This window comes from Equus quagga, chromosome 6, assembly GCF_021613505.1.
Source record: "Equus quagga isolate Etosha38 chromosome 6, UCLA_HA_Equagga_1.0, whole genome shotgun sequence".
NCBI lineage: Eukaryota > Metazoa > Chordata > Mammalia > Perissodactyla > Equidae > Equus > Equus quagga.
This window is the reverse complement of record NC_060272.1, coordinates 129977502-129998439: the sequence shown is the minus strand read 5'-3', so window position 1 is coordinate 129998439 and position 20938 is coordinate 129977502. Positions and strand designations below refer to the sequence as shown.

Sequence of the window (20938 nt, the reverse complement as noted above, 5' to 3'; positions counted from 1 at the left end):
TGTCCCCCTTGCTGCCGATGGAGGGAGGGTGCAGGCCCGGGCCAGCTCAGACGATGAGCTATTACTCGAGGGTTCTGTTTGGTCCCGAGGGCGGAAGTCTGCCATCAGTGCAACCGTTGGAGCAAGCAGCCTGTTACGGGTGACACTGGCAGATTCCCATGCCTTTCTGAGCCCACTTCTCTAGCTTCGAAAGGTCCTTCCAGCTCCAGGGCTGGTGATTTTTCTATTGAAATGGCTCTTTTAGACTGTACATTTTCCTGCCTTGGTCTGTGCGGTGTAGCCTTTTCTCACTTACTCTGAGGTTGACTGTAGGCGGGGCCTGTGGACACAGAAGTCCCTGACCATCTTCAGGTCACATGGACCCTCTTCTTGTTCTTCTCTGTACCCTTTGGATTATGCCTGTCAGGGCCACTGGTGGACTCAGGCTTCACAGATCTTCAACAAGTACCCCTTTTGTTTCTGAATTAATAAAGAGGTTCTTCTTATAGAAGCTAGGTTGCCTGGAAACTTAGTCCTCCTCTTCATGAGATGTCCCCATGTCCCTCCACGTCCCGTCATCCATCCCTACCCCCCACCATGAATTGGGAGTCAGGCTGCATGGATTCCACTCTGGCCTTCAGGTGAATCCATATTTCCTTCCTCCCCCATCCACAGAACAAGTGGGATCCCACCTGCTCTCCCTCAGCTTGTTGTGGAGTCTTCTTTTTGTAATTGCGGTTATGTGCTGGTCCTAATGTTCTGTTTTGTGTCATCCACGCCCTTCCTGTGTAGGAATGCCATTACACTGTGGTTGGAAATGCTTTCAGGGAATGCTTTGTGTGTAGATCACACCCCGAACCAAAGATCTTTGGGAGTTTTGAGAAGAAAGCAAAGATATACTGTGCCAGAGAGGACTGCAGCCATGACTGGGGAATCTGTGTGAAGTATAAGACATTTGAGATTCCAGTTATCAAAATTGAAAGTTTTGTGGTGGAGGATATCGCAACCAGAGTTCAGACACTGTATGCAAAGTGGAGGGACTTTCATTTTGAGAAGATACCATTTGATGCTGCAGAAATGTCCAAATGACCTGAGGACTTCAGTCTTCAGCTACAGGGAATGGGTGACCTTGAGCGAAGAAGTGAGCCCCAGCGAGCAAACCATGGATCGCCTGTACCACCATAAAGATGTTTTACCAAGACTTGTACTGCGCTGAATATTTGTCACTGACCTTTGCCTTCTGTTCATTGTTTTCAACAGTTTGTACTCTGTCGTATGTGTAAAGCACATGGGAGCGAATCACAGCATGGAATGCTTTGTAGACCAATAGAGCTCTAAGTACTTGGGAAAAATTAAAAAGCTGAACTTTCCTTTCTATCCTTCCCTTCAGAACTAACTGCCAGTGTGTCCCCAGTAGCCACTCAGCGCACATTGGAATAAATGAATGAATGAAGGTTGAAAAAGTTTTCCATACTTCCGTTTCTTTCCTTAACCCACTGTAAACTGGCTTTTGCTCTTAACAATCTAGTGAAATTGTTCTTGTCAAGGTCACCAGTGACTCTGGTCGCCAGATCCGTTGGGCACTTCTTAGTCCTTCTCTTTCGACCTCTTTGCTGCGTTTGGTCCTGTTGAGCACTCCTTTCTTGGAACTCCCTCTTGGCTTCTTCCCTTGCAGCTCTATCCCAGTCTTTTCTATTGGTTCCTCTTTGCGATCCCTTAAATGTTGATAATTCCAAGGCTTCAATATATGTACATATACATATGTATCATAGTTACATATGCTCATGTTCTCTGTGTAGCAACATGTGGCACGTAATCTTAAAACTCGAGTGGATGACGTTTAGTAATGGGGGCATGTAAATGATACGGTAGTGCTTGAGAAGCTGATATCTGTTCTTTTAGTTGATTGTACCTCTTGCCCTATTCATTTGCTTTCTTAACCTGTACCATCATTCCCTTTGAATGGTCATCTCAGGCCATTTTCCAGCAATAGTGGATGGTCAACATTTGGACTGTGTTCTCGGTTAGGTCCCTTGGGTGATACTGATGAGGCAGTTTAATTTTCTGTTCTTGCTATTTACAAAATCAGAATACATATCCAGATGCCATTCCTGTGTCACTTAACAAGGTTTGCTGATGCTCCATAGCTTAGTTTTGGATTTTCTAGACATGAAGACAGCTGCCTGAGTTTTGCTGTTTCCATCCAGGCCAAGATATTTTGTGTTCGGTTCAGGGTAGGCTCTACAGTAATTGAAGCAGCTTCTTAAAACAGACTCAGATTAGTTGTTTGTAATTCACCAGGACCATCAATGGCTTAAACAAACCTCCAAACATCATAAAATGTTAATAATATGTTCAACATATGTGATTGCATAACTCTTTTCAAGTGGCACCTGTTTACATCTTTGGAGTCCAAGAGACCACCCATATACCCCAAATCAAGCCTGGAGATCAGTGGGGTGACATGCTACAGCTCCCTCACTCTCCATTTCATCTGGCTGAGACTCAGAGAACCTACCAGGTACATAACTTCTCCTTGGCTTAATTTTCTACATCTGTAAAACAAGGGTTAGTGGAGGGTTTTTAACTGAAATAATGTATGAAAAGTACATGATATACACAGTAGTTGCTTGATAATTGTTATTACTAGAGGTAGTCTTAGTAAGTCACAATTAAAATGGGTTATTTAAGCCAATTTCCTTGCTGATTTTTATTCATTTTCCATTTATATTTCATTAGCGTATTAAGGTTCTGGTCACCAATTCCAACGTGGGGGGTTTCCCCACACCACTGAGCAGTTCTCTGGCTCAGTTCTGACACTACCTGGACATAGCATCAGATCTCACAGGTTAAGGGCTCCATCCTACAAGAGTGTCCCCCGCCTCCCACTTCAGATGCCGATCACAAGTCCAGGTTGTCACCTGTGCTTCTGGAACAAGTGGCTCTAGATTGGAGGTTCTTACGGCCTCCTCCTTGGGTTCTATTGATTTGCTAGAGCATCTCAAGGAGCTCAGAGAAACGTTTTACTTGCTAGATCACCTGTTTATTATAAAAGGATGTAACTCAGGAACAGCCAGACGGAAGAGATGCATAGGGTGAGGTACGGGGAAAGGGCGTGGAGTTTCCAAGCTCTCTCTGGGTGCACCACTCTCCTCAAATCTCCACGCTTTCACCAAATCGGAAGCTCTCTGAACCCTGTCCTTTTGGGTTTTTATGGAGGCTTCATTACGTAGGCATGATGGATTAAATCACTGGCCGTTGGTGACTGATTCAACCTCCAACTCCTCTCTGCTCCCCAGAGGTCAGGGGGTGGGACTGCAAGTTCCAACCCTCTAATCACACGGTTGATTCTCCTGGCAAGCAGACCCCATCCTTAGGTGTGTTCCAAAAGTCACCTCATTAACATAACAAAAGACACCTTTGCTGCTGTCATCACTTAGGAAATTCCAAGAGTTTTAGAAGCTCTGTGCCAGAAATGGGGATGAAGAACAAACATGTAGGCCTGTTTTTCTTATTACAAGTCACAGTCTCACAGGCGTCTCTGTTTAAATGAGATCGCCTTTTTTGGATGCTGTTGTTTCAGAACTCCAATAGGATGTGTAAAACATCTACTGGAAATCTGTTTGAGAAAGTTCTCTCAAGTGTCTAAATGGCTCAGTTTGGAGGAAGGTGAATGGTCCTCTCTTCAGCCAATAGACGGCGGCAGACTAAAGCTGAAGCAAGCAAACTCAGAATTTCCTTGTTGGGCTTTAGCTTGGAGTCAAGCCATTGCCAGGCCTGGAGCCTGGAAGAGGGTAGGCACTTGGTTAATGTTTACTGAAGGAAAGACACTGGTAGGTAGGGTTTAAAAATTGCAAACTCTTGACTGACACCCAAATGCTGGTCATTGGATTTCTAGATCAAAGGCTGCCTTTTGGAACCAACTGCAGAGTCTTTTTCATGAGCACATGCCCAGCCCCGTTAGAACATCCTGGCAGGGTGTCCAGCCATGTGTAGTTTTTGAAGTTCCTCGGTGGTTCAGATACAATCCCTTATACAACCACAGGATCTGGTTATCTCTGTGATCCCTGCTGGTGCTGACACTGTGATGTTTTCACCTGAAAATGAAAGGTCGCCTTCAATCAAATGTGATGGCGTAACAAGGGCAGTAAACTCTGATTCCTGTCTTTACAGTTGATATTATTATTCAAATTTTAAAAACACGCAAGCCGTCAGGTCGGCGTTTCCTCAAGCACGTCTTGTGGACCCGAAGTGCTATGAGATGCTCTGAAGAAAGTGCTCTGTGGTCCAATGTGTTTCTGTGGTGCATGCTGCCCCCTCCCCTCAAATGAGAGACTTACAGCCTTCATTGTCGTGTGTCATTCTGTCAGTTCTGCCGCAATAAGACCTAGTTAACCCGATATCCCAAATACACTGACCCTGAAACCCTCTTACTTATGGGACGTTGTTAATGTCCTACAGGAGCACAGTAGCAGGTGTCTGCCCTGGTGCAGACTAGACAGCCAGAACCAAACTGGAGAATTAATTACAGGATCTTACTAGTAACTATGTTTTATTATACTATCAAATAAAACTATAAATTTCACTCAATAAATCTATATTGAATATGTAGGCCTCAGTTCTTGGGATGCAAATTATTAAAACTATTAAAATTTCAGCTATAATTATATAATCTTTGTTCATGATAATTAGGCTGTCTGGGTGAATAAAAGCCACGTGGGTGTTAAATTCTGTTGTGGCCGTGACACTTGACAACTTCCCAAGAAGGCAGCCAGTGTAAGCTTGGTTACTTGGTAACGGTAACCAGCAGTAACTTCAGAACAGAACTCTACATTTCTCCTACATAACCCTGTGGGCCACGCCACACTGTCCTAACATAACCCTGAAAGGGAAACTGTGCCCCAAAGAAGGTTCTTCATTTAGGTGACTAGGAAACTCCCAATATTTTTAGCCTGGGGACCACTGGGAGCCAACTTGCTAAGATCACAATTACTAACTGTTACCCAGAGCTGCCGGTGGCCATACCCCCGGCACATGGAATGGCCCAGAAGAATGAGGCAATTGCAAATGGAAGGTAAGATGAGAGGGAAAAAGGTGGGAGGGGGCTGAGTTCGAGTCACTGGATCCAATCAAGCGTGTGGCGTTGGCCATGCCCGTTCTTCAAGTTCTAGGAACCAATTATTAGTGGTTTTTGCTTAAGCCAGTTTGAGTTGTGCTTCTAACAGCATAACTAAGAGAGTTATGACTAATATCCTTCCCCTAGATTACTCTCCCTGCACCATAAAGACGGGATGTGTGTACACTCCTACATGAAGGCTGTGCCACAGCCAAGGACACATGTGCTTATTTGCTGCATTCAATAAGTTTGTGAGTGAACCCACTGCGCAGACCAAGGAATGCCTGTTTCCCTAGGAGGGATCAGGCAATAATGGGTTTAGAAAAACGCAAGAACGAGGAGATGGGATCCCATAGAGAGGAAGGAGGAGCGGCTCCAGCAACAGCAGCATCCTTCAATCTGGAGAGCAAGAGGACCAGTGCCTTTTTGAGAAACCAGATAAAAGGGACTTATTGTTGAGCCTTGTTGTGGGCAAGGATGTGACACTGGCCAAGACACTTTATTAAAGAAAAGGATGGAGGGTGTGTTTGGAGGTACAGGAGGGGGATCCAGAGTGAAGGGACCCCATTCCGCAAGTCATAACCAGGAACCTGGCTCCCCATAACTGCTGAATGAGGGGAGCTAGACCGCTCCCCGGATGCTCAGTAACAGGGAGCTAAGGGGGTGGAGGTCTGCTCTCAGCCTTCTCGGTGGTTTTACGCTGGGATTTATCCTGATTTCAGGGTCACAGGCTTTTTTGTATAACACGGTCTGTTGGTAATTTCTGTTCATGAGCACAATTTAGACGCCAGGACCTAGAGGCAAGGATGCTCAGGAGCCCAAGCTGTCCCTCCTCAGGAAGAGGTGCAGGCAGTTCTTGATCCTGGGGCTTCCGATGTCCAAGCCACATCCCCTGAGCGTTAACGCTGGGATTTAAGACTCATTACAAAGAGACTAACATGCAGGCTACAAGGTGCCCTGTCACGGACTGAATGTTTGTGTGACCCCCAAATTCATATGTTGAAGCCGTGCCCCACACTGTGACTCTTTGGAGATGGGACCTCTAAGGAAGGAATTCAGGTTAAAGGAGGTCGCAGAGTGGGGTCCTGACAGGAAGAGACACCGAGAGCTGTTCTCTCTCTCCACGCATGGGCACTAAGGAAAGGCCACCTGAGGACACAAGAGAAGGTGGCCATCCAAGGCAGGAAGAGAGCTCTCACCAGGAAATGCATTGTCTGCAACCTTAATCTTGGACTTCCAGCCTCCGGGTCTGTGAGAAAATAAATTGTTGCTGTTCGAGCCACCCAGGCTGTGACGCTTTGATATGGCAGCTGGAGTAGACTAGACAGGTGCCTACAATGACGTCAGTGATGAAAATGAACAGGTCAACACGTATGAAAATCGAAAGAATTACGATCTGCTCGCTATACTACCTTAGCGCTCCTGCGACCCTCCCGTCTGGCCCCAAACAGGGCGGAGAACAGCCTGGCTCCTGGACTTCCATTTTACTTGCAGAGATGTGGCTGTGAAAACAGAACTGGAAGGTCCTCTGGGCTTCAGGGTGCTGCCCTCTGAGGTCGGCGCTGCTCCAAGTACCCCCAGACTATAGCCACACACACAGCAGAATTCAATCCCAAAGTCAAACGTTTTCCTTGAAAATAGATTTAATCTTATTCAAATTAGAAATGTTCTGTCTCTCTCTAAAACCGCCTCCAAAGTCCTCCTCTTGACCAATGAATTTCCTAGGAAAATTTCTGAAGGTAGTAAAAGAAAACTTCACATTTCTTTACTGTTGATCTATCAAAAGGTACATAATCAAAAACTGTCAGCATTTGACCTGTCCACGAGGGGCGGGATTATCCACTCTGAAGGGGGCGTTGTCACGCTCTGATTTGAAGTGTAGAAAGTTCTTATCTACCACCTGTCAGTTAACGCTGGTGCAATGGGCAAGGCCAAGGAGCCCCAGGGAAGGGTTTCCCGGAGCAGAGGATAACAGGGGAACAAAAAAAAGGGCGGGAGACACCTTCCGAGAAGACTGAACATTAGCAGGTAAGAGTGAAAAATCATCATTCTGTGATCAGTAACATCAAAGACGAGTGCAGTTCTCTCTCTCTGGCACTACTGACATTCCCACCATTCTAGCTTCCAAATTCTAGAAAAAGATACAAAGCTGAACAGAAATGGAGGATGCAGAAACGGCTGTTTTTGCGCCTGGAGGCCTGGCCCCGGACCCCGGGCTCAGGCACGCCCCCGCGAGGCGGCCCCGGGCACGGCCGGAGGGGCGCAGGCTCCCAAGGAGCGAGCCCTACTTGGCCATCTTGCGGATCATGTAGTTGAGGATGCCCCCGTTGTGGAAGTACGTGAGCTCCACGTCGGTGTCAAACCTCATGACAGCCTGGAAAGTCTTGCCGGTGTCCAGCTGTGACGACAAAGCAGAAGAGAACTCCTGAGGGAGGAGGCGGGACACTGCGAGAGGGCGGCCCCAGCACAGCACCGCCCGCCGCCACCCCGCCAACCCCCGGGACTGCCCCCCGAGGAGTGCGGCCTGCCCGTCAGAGCCGCGGAGCCCGAAGCAGCACTTCAGCGCAGTCCCCAGCAGACTGGTCTGCGGAGGACAAAGTGACAGCAGCCCAAGACACCCGAGGATTCGAAATAGCCTCTCAGGGAGCGGCTACCAGTGCCCTTTGGGATGCTGTTTTCCGAACCCTCTCTGGGAGCTCCCTGCGGATTCAAGTGTCATATTGGGCAGCAGAGGTCTCATCTAGCTTGTCCCTCAGGCGGCTGACCCTGCTGCTCGCCCTGGGACACGGACCTCAGCCGCTCCCCCACCCCCTCACCCCCGGGTGTCTAATCACCTGGGACCTTGGTGCTGGGTGCTCCATCCTTCCTTGGCCTAGGGAGCTGTCATTTCTGCCTCTGGGCTGATCCAAGTCTGGGGCCTGGGGTGAGGCTCAGGGACGGAGCGAGTGTGTCTGTTGTTCACATTCTTATAATAAAAAGGTGTTTTTAAGGTAATGTCCTATCCCTGAGCCTTCATCACTATTCCCTGGGGCTGCCTGAGATCAGGAGAAACAGGAGCTAGTGGGGCTGGTGGGTAAGAACGGAACTGAGGATAACTCTATGAATAAACAGAAATGAACAGCAAACCAGCAGGCATGTCTTCTTCACTGTGTTGTGCAGGCGGGTGGAAAAAACTCCTGGGTCTAACGCAGCCCTAACGAGTGATAGTTTTCCCTTCCAAATCCCACTGATTTCCTTCTCACAAGACTGGTTTCAAACACAGGGTCCCTCTCAGCTGGGTGTGGCGTGCAGGCGCTCCGGCTTACCTTCACCTGGACTTTCATCCGTGGTTTGAGGTTTTCTGGAATGCTGACAGTGTATCGTTCCCGCCCCGTGAGGCCCAGGGTGTCTGCGTTCTCCCCAGGGAGATACTCGAGCGGGATCACCCCCATTCCGACCAAGTTACTGCGGTGAATGCGCTCGTAGCTCTCGGCCAGCACAGCTTTGATTCCCTGATGGGCCAAGAGAGCAGGGTGGACACAGTTCTGAGTTTTCTCTAGATACTCAGAAACTTTACAGAAGCCTTCTGAAGTCAAAACTCTTCTCGCGCCTAAATTCTTTGTAAGAACCAATTAATCGTCTACAGAAAATGCTACCCTCTAGTTATAAGCAACACAGCTGCTAGTCTGAACTAAGGACCTACAATGCACGACGTGAGCTGGTAAATGAATTCTCTCATTCCACCCTCGCCAACCCCGGGAGGTGGGGCTGCTGCCCCGCTGGCCCCTGGACCTGGTAGTCAGTGGTAGGATCTGGTATCTGCACCCGTGCGGTCTGACCACGCACTCAGCCCTTTGTGAGAGAGCATCTGTTACAAACTTCCTCTGTATGTGGAATCCACACACAAAACAACACAAAGAAAATTTTTTCCCTTCCCTTAAAATCTGCTATTATTGTAGATGCATCGGCAGACACAGAAGATTTAATCAGAAAAGCAACTTTCAGAGCATATCACAAAGTAAATGATTACCTGCCGTGTGCTGCTTTTACACTTCCTGTTTCAAGAATAAACTGCATTGACTAGTCTTGATATTAAGTTTCCTTTAAGTCTGTCTGTAACTGGCATTAGATAGCAATGCTCAACAAGCTAGGGTACTTGACCAACTACACCACCTCATTCTCAAATATCAGTTAACTCTAGTGTAATATGAAGATACCCCTGAGAGGCCTCCTGACATCCAGCGCACACTTCTAAGACTCCTTGCATTAGGGGCACTCGGGGAGCTTGTTAAAATGCAGATTCCTGGGCACCGCCCCAGACTGACTGCACCACAATCTCTCGCAGGGAGTGTGAGAGGAAGGCGGGAGGTCTTGTGAGGTCCGGGGACTGTGGCAACAGGGCAGGGGCTCTCAACCTCGCTGTGTGTTAGAATCACCCGGAGGGGCTTTCAAAGCCCCCAAGTCCAGGCCTTTCTCCTGACCAATTAAACCAGAATCTCTGGGGATGAGATCTGGGCACAGGTGGTTTTCAAAATCCCACAGGTGTTTCCAAATTTAAAAACAAATATAGAGGAAGGCAGATTCTTCAGGACAGTAGATGTTCTGTATGGATTTGTGTATAGACATTTTGTATTGTGGGGACCTGGATTTGGCCCCCCCCAGATATGTCTCTTTGGCATGAGGATTATTTGAGGCTGATTGCTTTTGATAAACTGGGACAGGGAAGGAGGCTCTGAGGGGTGGAACTTGCTTGCCCTTTGTTAGGAGACATTTACATTGTAAAGGAACTCTCCATCTGAAAAGATATCTCCCTCTCTGTACCAGGAAGAAGAAAGGAGATGACCTTCTCTCTAGAAACTCTTAATCAATGGGGAAGGCAAGGACTTAAATCTGCATTTTATTGTGCTTCTCTGGTAACCTCCTGTAACTGACTTCCCTCCCCCTCCCAACGTTGGCATTTCTTTAAGGATTAAGCATCTTTCCTTAGGCTAGGAACTGATTGCTGCGCTCACCTGTGACCACCCAGCTCAAAGACAATAAACTTGCCTCCTGCTACACCCTCCGAGATAGCAGACCCACTACCTGCTGTGTCCATCAAGCACTGTGCTGACAGGGCAATCTTGTGACCCTTGTGGGAGGGAAATTTCAATCATATGTGAAACATCCTGTTTGGGAGTATATAACCACTCTGTGCACCCTACTTCTTCTGTGCCCTTTCTTCCTTCGGGAAGAAAGGCCCTGAGCCGTGCTCCTCATAAAGCTTTGTTTAATTTTCTCTTGCTATTCTGTCTCATGTGAATTTAATTCATTCTCTGGCCAGACGAACCCACATTGGATAGAGGAAATGTCTTCCTCCTCTACAGTATGTATTTATTTTGGAGAAGGTGAAAATCTTTGTAAACACACACTGTGCACGTCGCTGGCTCAGTGTAAAGGGCTGTGTGGTGCTGCAGACCGGGTAGCTCACAGCTGTCTATCCCCGTCAGTGTGAAAACAGCCCAGCACAGCCGAGTGGCCCAGGGGGGCAGCTACAGATGGAAGTGTCTGCGGCCGCCTGGCAGCTGAACTCAAAGTTCTGCAGAGAAGTCTCAGCTCCGGAGGCCCCTCGGGTGCCGGCTCTCTTCTTCTCCGTTGGACCTTACAGAGCCCCATCTAACTGCTCCCGGCCTGGGTCTCATTTCTACTATTAGCTCCCATCCCCCTTCCTGAAATCCTTTCCTTCTTCTGTAATTTCCCCAGTTCTTTTCAGCAGTTTCTAGAAAAGGCAGGCCTTTGACATACTACCAACTAATCTGAGAGCATCTCTCTTCTCCACAGACCAAAGTAATTGATAACAACCTAGGCGTGATCTTCAAAGATGTTTTTTAGAAGCCTGGAGGTCTGGAGGGCTGCCTGCCAGCCAGACACATTTTTTCACTCCACTTGTGGATATCAACTTTTTCAGTGTTTCCCAAGTGCATGAATTTGCTTGAGCCATAAATCATTGAAATTGATATCAGCTAAGCCATTGTACCCTACCCTGAGGATCAAAGCTGGGCAGCAGGAGTCTGCCCTCAGGATTCTGCCATCTTTCAGGGCAAGCAAAGGCTCCAGAGGTGAAGCTCTCTGCTCCCTGCGTGGCCCCTCCCATGCGGACAGCGCCAGCAGGTCAAGCCCTGAAATGGCTGAAGGTTCTAAAGAGCTGTCTGTCTATGGACGGACAGAGCTTCCTTTTCTATGGTGTCTACAAGCAGATTTTCACAGGCTGCGAAAAGCAACTGTAAAGGGTGCCTTCCCCGAGCGTATCCAAAAGCCCGGCTCCTCACTATTTCCCTTGTGTGAACCCAACACACACCACAGTAGCAGCAGCCCTGGCTGATCCCTTGCATTCACCTGTACCATGGCCTGAAATAAATTTTGGGTCCTCAACCTTTGAGAACATTATGAAAACCATGAAACTTTTCTCCATTAAAAAAAAGACAGACATACACACTTTTGGGTATAATTTCAGAGACTTCACAGACCCTCCTCCATCTGTTCTATAGACGCTCCCAAAGATCCATGGTTCCCAGGATGTGAATGTCTGATCTAAGGGAACCAGCTTGACTCTAGATACCCTTCACCGAGGGAAGTAAATCCAGATCTACCCAGAAGCAGGAGAACAACCATCACATGCTTTTCTGAGCATGCTCTTCCACCGCATCTTCTTGGAGTTACCTGGCCCCCTCCCAGCTTCTCTTCCGGTTCAGAGGGGCAGCTGCCTGCTGGGAGGTCTCTGCGTCATACTCACCAGGAGGAACGGCCCCTTGGCTGCCCAGTCCCGGGAGCTGCCCGAGCCGTACTCTTTGCCAGCCAGAATGATGAGAGGCAGACCTGCCTGCTGGTACCGCTCAGAGGCATCGAACACATCAAGCTGAGGGAGAGAAGAGGAAGGTATCACAGATGCAGTAAAGGCACAGAGTGTGGACACAGGCCAGTGAGCCCCGGTGACAGGGTCAGGGTCAGAGGGTCTGCAGTTGGCCAAGTCAATGCAAAGCCAATGGAAAACTCAACTAAGCAGCCGCCTGATCTACAGATTCCCAATTAACCCCATCCATTTACCCCCACCAAATTGAATTGTATGTTCTTTTAGCTGAAATGCCTGACTGTTGTCCTGGTTTTAGAAAAACATTCAAATCCTAGGGTGTCAGGGAAACTAAATCAGATTTTTTTCCCTCTTCCATTGACTAAACTATTTTAAAGCTTAAAAAACACAGAATTCCACCAAAACCTGGGTTTAGACTTAGTATCAGAGACTCAGGGATGGTCAGTCCTGAAGGGTGGCCAAACACAAAGAAGGTAAATTGTTCTGAAATTACATAAAATGCAAACTTCTATCAGTCACCCTTCTACACAGAGGTCAAGGGTGGAGAATGGAAACAGAGAAGGAAGCACCAATCAGTAACAGATGGGACAGATAACTAGTATTTTAGCATCTATGGGAAACATCTTACACAAATAGATTCATTTGTTTCTCACAGGAACTCTGAATATTCTTCTGTGCTGAGACTCTACAAAGAAATCTGATATCATCGCTGGAGACAGAATATTGAAATGATGGTTTTCTCTGGCCATGTGGGTTAGAAAGCAAAATCCCTCAAGAGAGAGAATGTTTTACTTGAAAGGAGCTGTAGAAGGTGTTCAATCAAACTCTCAGGGAGGCATTCACACAGTACGATTTTGGAGGACTGCTGGAGCCTGTGGCTATAACTTCACACGGCATTAGGCCAAGCCGGGTAGGATTCTGTGTCTTCAGCTGGACCGAACTCATGAATACAGACAGAAACTGTTACAAAAACAGTGAAAGCTTTCCCTGTCCAACCAAATAGTCTGGACCCTTTCAAAAACCAGAAAGAAACAACCTACCTGATATTTTCAGCTATCTATTACTAGCTTTGTGTTTTAAAGTGCTTTCAAAACTACTGCAAAGCTGTCAACCCCATGGCAGAGCAGGTCACGTGACGCAAGATCAGGGGACTGAGCAGGTCTAGGATTCTGTCTCCTGATTCTTCTACGACATACGCCTTGCGGAGAGTACTCAACAGCGTACAAAGCAACAGCCCCCTGCACTCTCCCTCTTGCAGAGAAGGGACCATAAACTTTAGTTGTTTCCTCTGTTATTGTGCCTCTATATCTTCTAGGCGTAGTTCTTCATTGCTCCATTTTTATCATCCATCAATTTTCTCCTTTGATGAGGATTTGGTTTTAACCACCGCTCCCCAGTTCCCCTCTCCAACCTCCGCTCTCCCCAGCCGCCCAATAGAATCATGTCACATGTTTTGGTAAGTCAGTATTTGGTGTTTGCATTATGATGATTATGTCAATGCTATTTACGCCTGAGCCATGTAATGTACTATGATTTCCTTTCTTGGCAATTTAAAAAAAATTTCCACTGGAATTAATAATTTTCATTTTTGTGTGTGCTCACCTGTTTCTATGTCCCTACCCACTAATTAATCCCCAAACGCTCTGCCTCAAGTACAAATCCTCTCTAAAGACATTCAACCATATCAGGCAATCTGTCATTTAAAATCTCCTCCATGGAAATATGACTCCTGGAGCCCTCGGTCCTGTTCCTGTCGGGACTGACTGGGGTGCATGCCGGGATTGTGCAATCTTCCTTCGCGGACATCTTGGGGTTCCCTGCATTTCTTCTTCCTGGATCCTACATCTTCCCCTTTTTGGTTTATTCCCTTGTTTTGCTGGAACACATTCACAAAGTGGCTTCCTGAGACAGGGATTGGGGGATACTTTTAGGGCTTTTGAACATCTGAATGCGTTAATACGTTAATTTCCCTTGACTGGTAGTATGAGGGACATAGAATCTTAGGGTGCAAATCATTTTCCTCGGTCTAAGTTTCCAGTGTTACTTTGAGCACTTCTGATCCCCAGTCACTGTGTATAAGCTGTTTTTCTGTCTCTGGAAGTTTCTAGACCTTCTCCTTCTCTCTGGGGTTCTCAACTTCACAGTGACATGGAGACCTGCAGTGGATCTGCTTTAATCAGTCGGCTGGGCCTGCAGTGGGCCTTTCAATCTGGAGTCGCAAGTCTTGCAGTTGGGGAACCGCCTTGTGTCACTTCTTTGATCATTTCTTCTCTTCCATTTTGTCTATTCTCTTTTTATTTATTTATTTATTTATTTATTTATTTTTGGTGAGGAAGATTGGCCCTGAGCTAACATCTGTGCCAATCTTCCTCTATTCTTTTGCATGTGGAACGCTGCCACAGTGCGGTTTGATGAACGGTGTGTAGGTCTGCCCCTGGGATGTGAACCCATGAACCCGGGCCGCTGAAGTGGAGCATGTGAACCTAACCACTATACCACTGGGTCAGCCCCTGTCTGTCCTCTTTTTAGCATCTCTATTCAGTTAGATATTGGGCCACCTCAGTTCATTCCTTTATTTTCTTAAATTGTCTCTCTAATTTTCCCTTTGTCTTTCTGTTCTAGATTCTGGGAGATTTTCTCAACTTTTCCCATGAATTTTATTAGGAGATTTTTTTTTTTAATTTAAAGCTCTTTCTTGTCCTCTGATGATGTTATAGCAACAGAAAATCATCTCTTATCATTGTGAAGAGACAATTTTCTTTCTTGAAGTTTTCTTCTACTCTTCGCATTATCTCCATTTTGTTTCCTTTTAGTCCACTGTTCTTTGTTTAGGTCTGCCTTTGAAGTTCAAGGCTTGGCTCAAATGTCTGCTCATCTCTGATGCTGTCTCCTTATTTAAGATGAGGTGCTAAACAAATGACTAGAAGTTGTGTGTCAGGGCAAGGCTTGTACATCAGTGAAGTTCGCTGTGACCATTTCTGGAGGCCCTCCGTCTCCAGGACTGCAAGCCCTTCCCCTCGGTCTCCTGGGCATTCTACCATTTAGCTGTACCTTTTTCATTTAATGGTTTGTTTATCATCCCTGGTAGAATAAACTACCCAGCATTGACTTTGTGCTGGGTCCTGGTGATCAATGACCATCTAAGAAGACAGAGTTTGCTGCACAAGAATACGATCAGTCACGTGTGAGGCAGCATGGGCGGTGTAAATGGCATTGGCTTCGGGGCCAGATTCCATGGGTTTTAATCTCAGCTTCTCCACTGTGTGACCTCAGGGAATTACATGAGCTCGTTGAGCTTCAAGTTCCCAATTTAAAACATGGATAATTATGGTACCTACCTCAACGGTTGTTACGAGGATTAGATAAGTCAACATATGTGATGAGCTTAAAACAGTACCTGGGATTTAGTTAGGTTCCACATAAACATTAGCTGTTCTTCTTATTATTAAATAGGTTGGGAGGATTGTTTCTCAAGTAGCTTAAACAGTTTTCAAGCCATTTCGCAGCATGCACGGGGAAGGGACGTGACACTGGGAAGTCATCACATGCGCCAAATACTATGTGAGGAGTCTCACTCATCCTTCCACTGAAGTTTAAGCCCGCCAGCCTTACAAGGTAGATATTATTTCTACCTCACAGGTAAGAAAAACGAGGCTCAGAGAGGATAATAACTTGTGAAGGCTGCACAGCTGGTATGAGGTGGAGCTGGGACTTGAACCCAGGCCTGTCCGACCGCAAGCGCAGGCCTTCCCCACCTCTGTGAACAGCTCCAGCCGGAACAGGCCAACTCCAGTGGTTCCCGTCAGCACCCGGCGGGCCTCAGCAGGCCTCTCCATTCCTTCTTTTCCTAGTGGCATGGTGAACTAAATTAAATGCTAATGAAGTCATATAATAGCACTCTGGACACAGATCCTCTGCTTTAACCTGGAATTTCCCTCAAATACTCTCAACTGATGAAATTTCACTCAGAGGCTTTATCTGCTCAACTCCCAGAATTAGTTAAACCATGAAGCAGAGTCTCTAAGCAGGAAGAGGAGGTTTCGCAGTTTAAAGGGATAAACTCCGTCAGTGACAAACTCTACATAGATGGACCCCTGGCAAGAGGGGCTACAGGAAGCCAGAGCAGCATGGAGCTGCGAAGAAAAAATAAGACCAAAAGGAAAGTGACCGCGTAAACAGCCAACCACCCAGAGCCGGACACATGCTGGCTTCTCGACAATACTCACAATTTCTCCAGAAGGCAGATGTATAGTCTGCGGCGCCTGCTTGTTCAAAAACTTGTTTAACAAGCGAATGTTGGCAAATGTCCCCCGTGCCATGATGGCATCATTACCCCGGCGGGAGCCGTAGGAGTTGAATTCTCGTGGAGTCAGGCTAATAAGGAAAGCAGGAGAGGAGCTGGTTTAGTGAACTGAACGAAGATTAAACTTACACCAAAAAAAAGAAAAAACCCATAAGCTGGCTGTTTCTCTAACTCTACTAACCATTGTTTTCCAAGGCAGAAAAGCTGTTCCCGTAGATTCCACAGAGGGCAGAGTGAGAGGTGAGAAGTGGGGGGTGAAGGGTGGGAACCCATATTTTCCAGGGTCAACTTATAGTCACATAAATACGGGTAGACAAATCAGGAGAAGGGTCTTGACTTAGTTTATTCACTAGGATAGCCTATGAAGCTTCATAAAAGGTCAAATACTAAAAATGGCTAGGAGCGAGGGAGCAGAGAGAACCACGAGGGCAGGCCAGTCAGATGGAGCCAAGAACGGGGCAAACCTAAACTAGGTTCCAAGAACTAATTATCAGGAACTCAGCGCAAAGGAGGACACAAGTGGCAAAATGACTCACAATTTTCATAAGACAGAAATCAAAGCAGCGCCAAAGGGGCAGAACAGCTAATCCTGGTCCTGAAATCAGAGAAGAATCCTGTCCATGGGCCCCACTGAAAGGAAACTTTGTGAGGTCAGGAAGAGCATCTCACAGTGGACACAGTGACCAGCCCACTGGGCTGTTGGTTAGATGCTCGGGAGCCTGTGTGCGTGTTAATACGATGGAGTGGGGAGATCTCACTTGAGGACTGTGAGAGTCTGAGTGGGCTTCAGGAGCAGGTGAGCGCATCCACGGACCCCTGAAATTATACCCACAGTGTTGTGGATATGTGCATTTTTCTGGGAACGTGTTATATTTGCTTTCTCATTCAATTCCCTGAAGAGTCCCTGTCTAAAAGAGGTCAATTTTCACCAACCAAAGAAAGGTGTTAGATTTTGTTCCTCATGTTGGCTCAGGGCCCATCCTTGAAGAAGCTGATTCAGGAGGCGGTGGTGGGAACCAGGAATTTTTATCTCCCCAGATGGTTCTCATAGAGAGTCAGATGGAAAGTCAGTGAGACTGTCTTCGATTAATGCGGGTATATTAGATAACAGGAGATAACACTGGTATAGCACCTGTTCGGATCGGGATATGACTGAAGGACCGACGGAAGGAGGTGTGAACTGAAATCCCTGAAGCGGCTGTCTGTGAGGACTACGTCTCTCGACCAGCAACGGCAATGACTTCAGGTCACATCCCTGCCCAATGCCTCAGTGTCCCCAGGCTCTGCCACGGTTAAGAGCAAAGCCTTGGACTTTAACAACGAGCCAAGCTGGGGGCAGGGATGACAGCTGAGCCAGCGACTGCACCTGCTCAAAAAGAAGGTCGCCCACCCCTCCCACGCTTGGGTTCCTGTGCTGGTGGCGTCGCCCACGGAAGCTCTGAAGCCTCAAACAGAAACAGCGATTGGTTTCCAAGCCCCAGGGTTCAGCGATAAACCAGAATATGATTCCAAAGGGACCATGTGAAAAGAGAGTTACTGGCCTCATTCACTCTATTTCCACCTGCGTCTCTCCTCACTGTGTCACTCACACTTACCCTCTGTTGGTTAAGTAGCGAGCGGCAGGGCTGTTTCGAGCAATATTTCCAGCTGGAGAGATGTGGTCGGTTGTTACTGAATCTCCCAAATTTAATAGCACATAGGCATCCACTATCGACTTAGGGGGCTGAAGATCCAAAGTCTAGCAGAGAACACAACAAGTCAGTGTCCGCCCAGTTTTCTCCCACAAGTCACCAGGGACTCTCAATAGTTGTAGTCCAAGGCTAAACCAGATGACAGCCCTACATCAACACATAGAAAATTCTAGTTTTTCATTTTATCAGGGGTGCTTAGAAAATTAAGGTGAATTTACCCAAAACAGTTGTATCTCAGCCTTGAAGGAAAGGCCAAGTATTGGCACTATTCCCTCAAAAGCAACACAGATGCAACTGCAAATGACATCTCTCCCTCCACATCACAGAACTCCTCAGATGCTGTGGACAACTGGAATCCTGGCTTCCACTCCCACCCCCTTCCCACAGGGACCCTCCCAGGGAGAATGGACTCTGTGATCATCAGTTTCAGGGAAGAATTCCCTTCCCTTGTTTTTATGGGCATAAGGTTTAAATATGGCAGGCCCTGGGGATGGTCTCCTGGAACAGTCCCTCAGACATTATTGAGTCTATGTCCAGGGGGTACTTGAACACCAGGGTGTCCCTACACCGTCACACAGAACCCCCAGACAAAGAAACTCTAGGCCAAATATCCCAGCTTCCCAAACTCTCCCCAGTATTAAGTGCTGCGGCTGGTAAATGTTTTAAGGAAATAGGCAGTCAAATCACGGGTCTGGGATAATAAAGCAGATATTATAAGGAAATAAACCTTTTGAAGAATTCATTATGTTGAAAAATAAACGTCATACCAGGTTTTCAAAAAATGGAGGTGATTTAATGTATGTAGATTTGGGATTCCAGTAATACAGCTTATCTGACGGGGCTGCTAAGGCGTTCCAGCTCTCATTCACTGTCTTAAGAAAAAAAAAAAAGAAAGGCAGATCGAATCACATTCCATTCTAAGGAAAATTTAACGTGCAAACACAAAAGGTATATTCAAGGTAAGACTACAATAAAAACTATTCTTATTCTCATCACACAAAAGAGTTCCTTATTCTAGACAATGCCATGCTAAGTCACTTAAAAGTATGTGCACCGTAATAGGCAGCCTCCAAGATGGCCCTCAAGGACCCCCCTGCCCCCTCAACTCCTGGGACTCACACTGTTAAGTGATCCCCTCCTGCTGAATATGAGTTGAACCTAGTGACTCATTTCCACGATTAGGTTATAAACAGACTCTGCCTTCTGTCTCTCTCACCCTTTCTTGCTCTCTCGCTTGCTTGCTCTGATGGAAGCCAGTACTCTGCTGTGAGCTGTGAAGAGACCCATGGAGCAAGGCACTGGCGGAGGCCTCTAGCTAACCGTCAGCAAGGAACCGAGGCCCCCAGACCAATAGCCTCTGAGGAACTTTATCCTGCCAACAACCACGTGAGAGCCCTTAGGAGTGGATCCTGCCCCAGCTGAGCCCTCAGGTGAGCTGCAGCCCCAGGTGACACCATCATGGGAGCCTCATGAAGGCAGAGGCACCCAGTTAAGCTGCACATGGATTTCCGATCCACAGGAACTGTGAGATAATAAATGCTTGCTGTTTTAACCCACTAAGTTTTGGGGTAATTTGTCGTACAGCGATAGGTAACTAATCCATATACTTACAAATATAATTTATGAAATAATAATGCAGATTGTACCAAAGGGGAAATTATTTACTCTCTGAAGATTTGGGGAAGTAGACTGCCGGGTCATACGGACATTGGATGCAAATGACAGCTGCTATAAATTAAAATCAGCTTGAATTCGCTCCAAAGGTCCATTAACTCAGCCTTTGGAGAAATGCATGTCATCCAATGTCAGCCAGACTCCCTCATACCATTTGCCAATGCGCCACCTGTGGGAGGGCACAGCATGCGAATACGACTCCCGTTTGACCCCTCTCCCCAGACAGTCTGCTCTCATATTTCAAACCCAAGCCCCAGTCGGCAGCCCTTGGGGCAGCCTAACACAGAAAGCAGGTGGGGAAATAACACCCAAGGGTCTCAGAAAATAACAGTGGGCCCCTTTTCTCTCCATTTGTAACATGCACAGAAGGTTTTATTTATTTTAGCAGTTTGGTAATTTGGTGCTTCCTACTAGTGGCCTTTTTTATTTTTATTTTTTAAGCATCCAAATAATTCCGAGAGGTGCATTCAACCAATTGATTCTATCTCACTGACACATGATAGTGACATCGGGGGTCCTCAACCACAGGTGACACAACACCCCAGGGTGTCTGAGAAAAGGGGGAGAGTTACGGAGAGCTGGTCAGGAAGGGCGCACCACCTGAGGTCTTTCTTCTTGAGGCTGCCACCCACTTGTCCAAATCTGGGAACATTTGGGGAGTGTGGGGTTTGTAAAAATTGTGAGTCACAGGGGAGAAATGACTGAGAACCACGTGGCCGGTTCTCTGAAGAAATAAATGTTATTTTCGACAGTTTACACCCGCATTGGCCTGCAGGTCTGCAGAGATGACAAAAGGGTGAGGTTTCCCCTTAGGTCCCTGGGGGCAGATGGGGGGCACCTCACCTCTATTTTCTGATAGACCTCCTTAAACATCCCAGGGATGACAAACTGCCGCTCCACCGCCTGGATCTCGTCTCTAGTTGGCCAGATATCTTTCAGAAATACCTGTTGTCCCTTTGCATTTACCCCTGAGGAAAAAATGTGTACTAATGAGAAAAACTTCATTTCAGACCCCATTTTCATTATTGCATACAGTCAAGTCTCATTCTTCATAGTCGTTCCGTCCTATAGAGTCTGGGTAAACACTGAATTAGTGAATACCCAATCACTGCCCATAGGGGAAATACGGGGGTAGGTTCCTGTGAGCCTCTGGTTACACCATTTTTGTCAACCGACCAATACATGACCTCACTGTATGTGTGTTTCTGTTCACAGACACCTTATTGAATATATATTTTCGGTGCATTGACCTTAAACTCACGGCCAGCAGCACTGTGACTCCTGCCTGGATGGAGCCCGTCTAACTCCAGCCACATCCCAGGCTTACTGGACTTAGAGCACTAGACAGCACT

General features: G+C 47.0%; 2 protein-coding genes across 2 annotated transcripts in view; one reads left to right on the top strand and one right to left on the bottom strand.

The window, feature by feature from the left end:
• Positions 1 to 4577, top strand: part of RIGI (RNA sensor RIG-I) — a 43043-nt gene extending 38466 nt beyond the window's left edge. Inside the window, exon 18 of the mRNA XM_046664964.1 lies at positions 772 to 4577. Within this exon, the coding sequence (XP_046520920.1) occupies positions 772 to 1068 (297 nt within the window). The 3' untranslated portion in view covers positions 1069 to 4577. The remainder of the gene's footprint in view (positions 1 to 771) is intronic.
• Positions 4578 to 6720: 2143 nt separating this feature from the next.
• Positions 6721 to 20938, bottom strand: part of ACO1 (aconitase 1) — a 59905-nt gene continuing 45687 nt past the window's right edge. Inside the window, exons 16-22 of the mRNA XM_046664965.1 lie at positions 20430 to 20554; positions 18680 to 18784; positions 17817 to 17959; positions 16145 to 16292; positions 11844 to 11966; positions 8401 to 8586; positions 6721 to 7493 (exon numbers count right to left, since the gene is read on the bottom strand). Of these exons, the coding sequence (XP_046520921.1) occupies positions 7380 to 7493; positions 8401 to 8586; positions 11844 to 11966; positions 16145 to 16292; positions 17817 to 17959; positions 18680 to 18784; positions 20430 to 20554 (944 nt within the window). The 3' untranslated portion in view covers positions 6721 to 7379. The remainder of the gene's footprint in view (positions 7494 to 8400; positions 8587 to 11843; positions 11967 to 16144; positions 16293 to 17816; positions 17960 to 18679; positions 18785 to 20429; positions 20555 to 20938) is intronic.